General features: G+C 48.8%; 1 protein-coding gene across 1 annotated transcript in view; it reads right to left on the reverse strand.

Moving 5' to 3' along the window:
• SPG7 (spastic paraplegia 7 (pure and complicated autosomal recessive)) overlaps positions 1–7703 on the reverse strand; it is a gene marked incomplete at its 5' end in the record, with an annotated part of 28083 nt that overhangs the window by 4855 nt on the left and 15525 nt on the right. The window contains 4 exons of the mRNA XM_010086325.1: positions 453–568; positions 3890–4000; positions 5026–5128; positions 6306–6430. Of these exons, the coding sequence (XP_010084627.1) occupies positions 453–568; positions 3890–4000; positions 5026–5128; positions 6306–6430 (455 nt within the window). The remainder of the gene's footprint in view (positions 1–452; positions 569–3889; positions 4001–5025; positions 5129–6305; positions 6431–7703) is intronic.

Here is a 7703-nt window from a genome sequence, read left to right on the forward strand (position 1 = left end):
CAGGCCCATCTGAAAAACACCTCTCTCTCCACCAGGATCAGAGCAGTGCCTGCAACGGTCACTTCGCTGGCTGTCGTGCTGGCAAGTGGTGGCAGGGAAAAAACCCGGAGCAGTGCTCTGCGCCTGAACTGAGCGGCAGCATCAGGGGACTCTGTTGCTCCAAAGCGCTTTACAGTTGGCTGTTAACTGCAAGGCTTCTCCTACAGCTGGTTAATCAGCTTTGCACCGTCACTGGCATCGACGGAGCTGGACAACAGATTTCTCCACAGCATATTTGCCATTTATTTTGCTGCAGTCTTCACAGGTCCATGCTCACAGAGGCCAGGGTAACGTGGCACAATTTAATTCAAGTGCTAGAGAACAATTGACGCGTCTTGGACAGGGGAACCACAAAGGATTCTCTTCCCACCCCGTGACAGGCTTCATTACACAAGAGCTGGCAGTGGCGTTACCTTCATCACAGCCTCGGTGTGCTCCAGCAGCCACCCCACCAGCGCGTGACCCGATTCATGGAACGCCACGACCCTCCTCTCTTCTGGGGACAAGATCTTACTCCTTTTGGCAGTGCCTATGGGAACACAGACGAGGATTCGATCAGATAGATGGCAATTGGTGTAACCAGTAGGACATAATCCTGCACAGCCAAGTGCACGAGCTAGCACAGTCCGTGGCTGAACAGCCAGCAAGCTTCAGACCGCACGCCGTCTAGGGAGAGGCAGTAAAAAGCCCTTCCGTGACACGCTGTGGAAGAGGTGCTCTCTGCCCCTGCAGCACCACGCTTGGATCGCTTTAAAACACTGGCAGAAACTTTTCCCCCCTCTCCTCCTTGCAACAGACTTAATCATTAGACAAATAATTTAACATTCGACTAGACTGCATCTCTAGAACGCAAAGCTCTGTTCTGTTCCCAGCTCTGCCAAAGGCATGTTACGCTCCATCTCTGCCCAGGGACAGGTCTGCAACAAGTCAGTTTATCATTTGGGAAAAAAAAAAAAACAAAACGAAACAGAGACTAACTAGAGTATCATACTGATTTTACTGTATGTTCTTTCAGTCCCTGAGGCAGAACGTGAGAGAAGCAAGATGTTGCATTATATATGAGAGGTCCCAGCTGAGATTCTTGTGTGTTAGGAGTTTTAAAACCAGATTTTTATGTATACTCTTGGTCTTTCACTTTCTCCAGACCCTGGAAGTGTCTCTGATTACACATGGCATACTCTGTATGTGCTTATTCCCAGGCTGCTGAGAACTAGCAAATTAAGCCATAACTCACACTTAATACTTCCTCCAAAAAGGGGATTTTTGGAAGTGTCTATTTTCCAACTCAGTAGTCAGTAACACAGAGTAAGTCCAATTAGAATTTAAAAAAAAAAAAAAAAAAAAAAAGAACAATGGATGGAGGTAAAACTTCCAGCACTTAGGAAACACGTTAACTGCGTATCAAGTGCTCATTATAGCCCCGCGTTGTGAATGCAGAAGGTACCAGCATTTAAAGCCCGTGTCTCCGCAGTGCCAGGGGCAGCGGGGGGTGGAACAGGCAGAGTCACAGCAGCATTACACCAAGCTTGCTTGATGTCTTAGAAAACAACGTTCTATTATCATTAATTTTTAAACAAAGTCAAGAGCTTTTATTAAACAAGAAAACAGCAAAATTAGTGTGGCAGATCTTGTAAAATTACTGCTCAGGGACCCTGGAAACCACTGTGAGGAAGCAGGAATAGCAGATTCATTGCAACAGCCTTGATTGTCATCAGTCAGTCCCGGACCCTGCCTTCATCAGCGTGTGCATGTGTGCCTTTAGGGCTCTTTCCACAGAAAGATACTATATATATAGGATGTGTATATATATACACACACACATTCTTAAAAAATTCTGGAAGCATTCCTCCCCCAGCCCACCAAGGACGGAGGGAATGTACTCTTCACAGCAGCACACAGCGTGCCTACAAAGATTATTTCTTTTCCTACATAATCTCCACGCTGGGAAGTTCTCTGAAGGCCTGTACTTATCACATTTACGAGACAAACAACCCAGGAAACAACTCTGGTGCATCTTCGCTGGCCCTACACAGTGTACACAAAGCCCAGCAAGACAACAGGCTCCACTACATCTAAAGACAACCCCTCAAAGCCTCTGTGCACTCAGCAGGTTTCCTCCCTCCCTCCCAGGAGACCTGACTTACTGCCTGCTTTCTGTTCCCAAGCAAAAAACACAATGGGGACTACCACAGAGAGTTCTTACTCCTCCCTTACAGCAAGACAAAGCTTTAAGGCCAACGAGGCCTCTGGACTTGCAAAGTTCCCTTTTGATTCCACACCACTCTTATTGAAACCAGAAGCATCTAATGGAAAGCACAGTAATATCTTGTTTCTTTCAAGAAAAGCTTTTGTAGCAGCTGAAATGCCCTCTGGATTGTGAAACCCAGAAGCACTCCTATTACATGGCAAGGGTACACTTAATATATGGGCCTGGAGGGTTGTTTGGGGTCTTTCAGACTTAGTCCACAAAAAACCAGGCAGGTCCTGCTAATATGAAAGAATCCAATTAAGCAACAAAAAGACTTTATGGCCTCCTGCACGCCACAGAGCCGCAGTGAGGCAAGGCAGCTTGTCAGCAGTGAAACGGCAATGCCCTGCAATGCCCCACCGCACCCACCCCAGATCTCCCTGCTGCTGCACGTCCCCTGGGGCCGTACTTGCTTTTTGCCTCATCTTACAAGTTTGGGGAACGAAGACAAGGGTGGAACTCAGAAAGAAAAGCAAGGTGGATCCCTACAAGTTTGGTGCTTTCTCTCCTGCAGATGGGAAAGCAAAGCATGTGTTTGCTCTGTCTGACGAGGACTTCTGCATTACAGCTACAGTCGTCTTGCTGTCCACTCCTGGCAGCTGCTGAGCACAGCTTGGGCTTCATGCAAGTGTGGCCACTTAACAAAACCCTTGGAGTGATTTGTATTTTAAGAGGCAGGTGAAACCGTCAAGAACTTTCTCAAAAATCTTCTTTGAAATGAGGAATTGTTTAGGCATTCTGTGATAAATCAAACACTCAGGACTAAATTCCAGGGTCAGGAAATAACTGACCCAGTACAAACATCCTGTTCCACATCCTCTACTAAAAGCGCAGCATGGCAGCCTGTGTGCCCAGGCTCACCCCTGGCAACGACACTGCAGCCTGGAAGCAGTGAAGTGGCTGACGACGAAAACAGAGGCTTGGCTAACAGGGCAGTTCAGACCCAAACCCACCAGAGTCAAATCCCTCAGGTGAAGCCAAGAGTTCTGGGAACTCTTTTTCCCCTCCCTGTAATATACTGCTGCAGGGTAATCTCCAGAGGTTCCTCTGCTGGCAGGCACACAAACAAGAGGGAAAGGCCGACAGGATGTTCTCAGAGGGAGAACAGTACTCTACTGTCTTTCAGTTTATTCTGCCAATTCACCAAAGCCCAGGCTTTGAGGCCAAAAGGAAAAGTCTCCAATTTCTTGCTGTTGAGGATGCGTAGCCTATTTGCTATTCATGTTTATGAAGCAGGTGTCCAGATGAGCAAGAAAAACCCAGAAATACTTCCACTTTTTTTTTTTTTTGTTTAAAAAAAGCCTTTTAAACTGAAAAAGCCACAGAGATTTGAATTCCTCTCTTGACTGTTTTGCTACCGGCCATCCTCCCTGAGCTAGTGGTTCAGGCTGCCTGCAGATTCAGGAAGATGGATCCATCTGAGGGCTCGTTCAGAGAACTTCTTGTGACTATGGCATCTAGGACCTTCAGGACAGCTCTACGCGACAGGGCACAGCTAGGACCCACCTGTCTTTCTCGAATGTAACCCACTCCCTTGAGCCTTCTCTTAAGAAGCGTGATACAGACCAGTAAGACAAAACCAGAAATGGCTGGGTCGCTTACCTGCAATGACTCTTTCCACAGCATACTCAAAGTTGGAAGTGTCGATGGATTTGTGACCTTCTCTAGCGGCATGAAGAGCAGCTTCATTACATATATTCGCTATGTCAGCTCCTGTAGACAAGAGTTTACAAGAATAGCGTTGGATTTATGTGACAGATTTCAGAGGACAGAAGAGGGAAGAAAAAAATCTGGAGAAGGACCTAAGGAAGGCAAATAGTCTGCAATTTTTTGTTCCCTGGGAACAGAGAGCAAATCTAGTCCATGGTGTTTATGTTGGATGTGAACAATACAAGCGCCTTGGCAATGAACGCTGCGTTGCCACACGGAGGACAGAGTTCAGCAGTCAATTATGAGGCCAAAGCCAAGGCTGGCTCCCAGCAACTGGGGAGTGGCGTGGGCAGCCTGGGCTGGCATGGGCTGCCGCACTGTTCATGCAGCGACCGCACAACCTCTGCGCGGAAGAGAAAGAACATCTGTTCTGAGTTTGTGTGTGTGTGTGGGTGATGGTGGCGGGGGGCTGCTGAAAGAAGTCACGAAGAGGCAGTGTGTGCTGGGGCCTGTTAGAGGGGAAACCCAGAAAGGATATTCCAGGAACTCCACATAAACAGGAACTCTGGAGCCCCTTGCTCAGCACTCCTTCAAACTCCCAGGGACCTACCCTGGAAACAGGCTCAACGCAAGAGCCAGGCAGAGTTGTCCAATTTCTATTCTGACCGACAAAGCAATTGCTATTCATTCCTCCTATCACCCTCCTGGTAACATATGTCAACTTAAGAGTCTTTCCCCTGAAGTGCAACATCTCATTCTCAACAACAGCTTGGACAGGAGCATGAGCAGTGGTTCTTCCCCTTAGAAACGAGGAACTCAAGCATTGTAAAAGGGTATTTTCCCTACCCCCACACCCTCCTAGTCACAGAAATTTCAGAAGATTGAAAATAGCCACGAACAATTGCTCATCACAGCTCCATTCACCAGGGAGCTGGTTAGTTACCACTATTTCCAAAGAGATGGAGAAGGCTTGAAGGAAAAAGACCTTCAGACCAAAATACCCTGCTGAAACTAAGCAACCAAGCAGCTCCAGCTTGAGCAGCCGGAGTAGCGCAGCAGCAGTCCCATGGGGACACAGCATGTCATACCGCTGAAGCCAGGAGTCAGTTCAGCAAGGTGCTGTGAGTAGAAGCTGGCATCTTGGATCAGCTTGAGCCCCTTCAGGTGCTGCTCAAAGATCTCTCTTCTCTCCTGTAAAGAACACAGAACACCTGATCCCAGCAAGCCCTCACAACCTGGCAGTTTCGACACATGGCAGGGAGCAGAAGAGGAGCAGAGATCTGGAAGCGGGGATGGTGACATTGCCACCAGAGGGCAGGGCTGTCCTGGGCGTTTTAGGGCAACAGGAGCTCTGATAAACACCCAGCTCTCAAATTCAGAACAGATGTATGGAGGCTTACCGTGAGTCACCGCTTTCTCTCCCAGGGACATTCTCTCCTAACTTTCACTCTGATCTGTCTTAACTTTCTCTTACTATAAAAGGACTTGCAGGAAGAGCTCCAGCTACCTCTACCTGCTCCCTCACACCCCACAAACGAAAACCCCATTGACTAGCTACTTAGCCCGCGACCATTTCCCAGACAAAGGTGGGGGTGAGATGACAGCTGGCAAGCAGCCAGGGAGTGACTGGTTCAGCTGGTTCAGGAGATCCTGATTAAAACAATGGGCTCAGTTGCCAGGGTTTTTCCCCTTCCTCCTTCAGGGCAGCTGCACTGTTCACGGTTCCGGTGCCAGACTGTACCAGGCATTTAAGGTATTTTAACTGAAAACTCTGACGACGGCAATAAAGCACAGATGGGAAAAGAAGAGCCTGTGCTGGCAGAGCAGACAGATCTTTTACTGCAGCTGAGCCTGTTCCCAAAACTCTGTTACAAATGTCAACACAGTGGACATGGAAGACTCCTAGTAAATGGGTTTAAAAAGCATTCAGAAGGAGAAAGTCACTTAACAGGCTGCCTAAAGGGAAATGAGGAGCTTCACAAGGATAGTGAGGACAATAAACCTACAGAACAAATGGTGCTCAAGGCACATGACAATTTCAGTTCTCACACAAGCCAACTTGCCAATTAGGTGGTTCCCAATTTCCTGGAGAGAAGACACAAACCTCACAGAAGAATTCACTGCCAAAGCTCATACCAGAGCAGAAACACTGAAAAACAGTGAGTTGTTATTTCACAGAAACAAGCAACTGCATTAGCACGTCAAATCCTTGATTCAGAGCACATAAATAAGAATAAAGGCAAACAGATGCTTACCATCCCCATTTTCTCCAAGCTCAGCCTTTGCCAGGCCAGTGAATCACCAGCAAGGTCTGGGACACCTTAGTCATTAGCGCTACAGTAAGGACAGGGCAGTAGGTGGAATATACCTGGAGTGTTGGAAGATCAATAAAGATGTGCCTGTCGAGCCTCCCAGGTCTCATCAAGGCGTTGTCCAAGACATCAGCACGGTTGGTGGAGGCCAGCACTATGACGTGATCTGTGGTTCCCATTCCTGCAGAAAAACAAGGAGAAACAAAGGTGAAGGTTTTCACCACCACAGGTAACACACTGCAAGCATACAAAGGGCCAGGCAGGGCAGGATGCAGAGAACATCTCACACAGCTTTAGCACAAAGCCAGAGGGTGTTGACAGCATCCTCTGGGGCAGCTGTGGCTGAGACAGTGAGTGTCCTTTTCAGCCAGGAAAGAACCTCCCAAGACACCCAGAACAGTCTCTGCTCATCAAATTCCCTTTTCATTTACTTTTTAAGCCAAGGCTTAAAACTTTTTTTAACCCTTCCTTTTGCCACATTTGGAAATTGCTCCAACTAGAAACCAGAACAGCATCGCTCTATTTGCCTTCTCACCCCCAGGCTCAAGTCAATTCCTTCTCCTTTAGCTCCAGGTTGTACAACAATGTTTGCCAGCTGAAACAGCCTTTCCCTCCCAAATATTTCTGTGGAAATCCCTTTCAGCTTTCATTTACTTTTAGCCTTCAGTAGCAGATGGGCAACCAGGATCACCAGGGAAGGGCCAGGCATTCTTCTGACCAGCGCAGGTGAAGGCAGAAAGGACACAGCCCTGCCACCCAGCAAAGGGCGTGTTACAGCAGGGTTTGATCTTTGTCCTTCATCACTCAGAAGGCACCCTGGCATACTGCAGACCGGTGAAAACACCAGCCCTGCAGAACTTACACCACAGACACTTAGGCAGACACAAGACGCAGCCGAACAGCTTTGCAGTGATCATCAGCTCCAGCCACAGCCAGAGAAGGTTTTGACTCCAGGTCTTGAAGATGAAGGGAGCAACAGGATTTACAGGCTTCGCGAGAGCAGCCCGCGGTATGGAGGCATCAAAGGCAGACAGGGCTTCCCGGGGAAGCCAGAGCAGGAGAAGCTGGAGGAGGGCAGGAAGGGGCAGGCGGTTGTGCTGCTTGGGTGGGGAGCCAGAGATCACATTGAATCACCGACCACCCAGCTTCTTTACTGCATTCCACCAGGTGCCCGCAGGCCCTGGGTGTGAGTCACCTGCCTACAGCAGATCCAGCAGCCCTGCCGTCCAGCAGCCTTCCCAGGAATGGACGCGCTGGTCTCATGCGCCTCCTTCGCTGCCAAGTCACACGCTGCAGAGGGGCAGCTCTGTGCACGTAAGCTGAGCGAGTTGCAGCTCTCTCCGGCTCCAGCAGAAGAGCTGCCAAATGTGTCAGCGTGCAAGAGCTCAGCAGAGGGATTAAGGTTACAGGTAAGTCAGAGGACTGGCGCTATCAGCTCGCGCTACAGCAAACCT

Source organism: Pterocles gutturalis, unplaced genomic scaffold (genome assembly GCF_000699245.1).
Source record: "Pterocles gutturalis isolate BGI_N339 unplaced genomic scaffold, ASM69924v1 scaffold206, whole genome shotgun sequence".
Taxonomy (NCBI): domain Eukaryota; kingdom Metazoa; phylum Chordata; class Aves; order Pterocliformes; family Pteroclidae; genus Pterocles; species Pterocles gutturalis.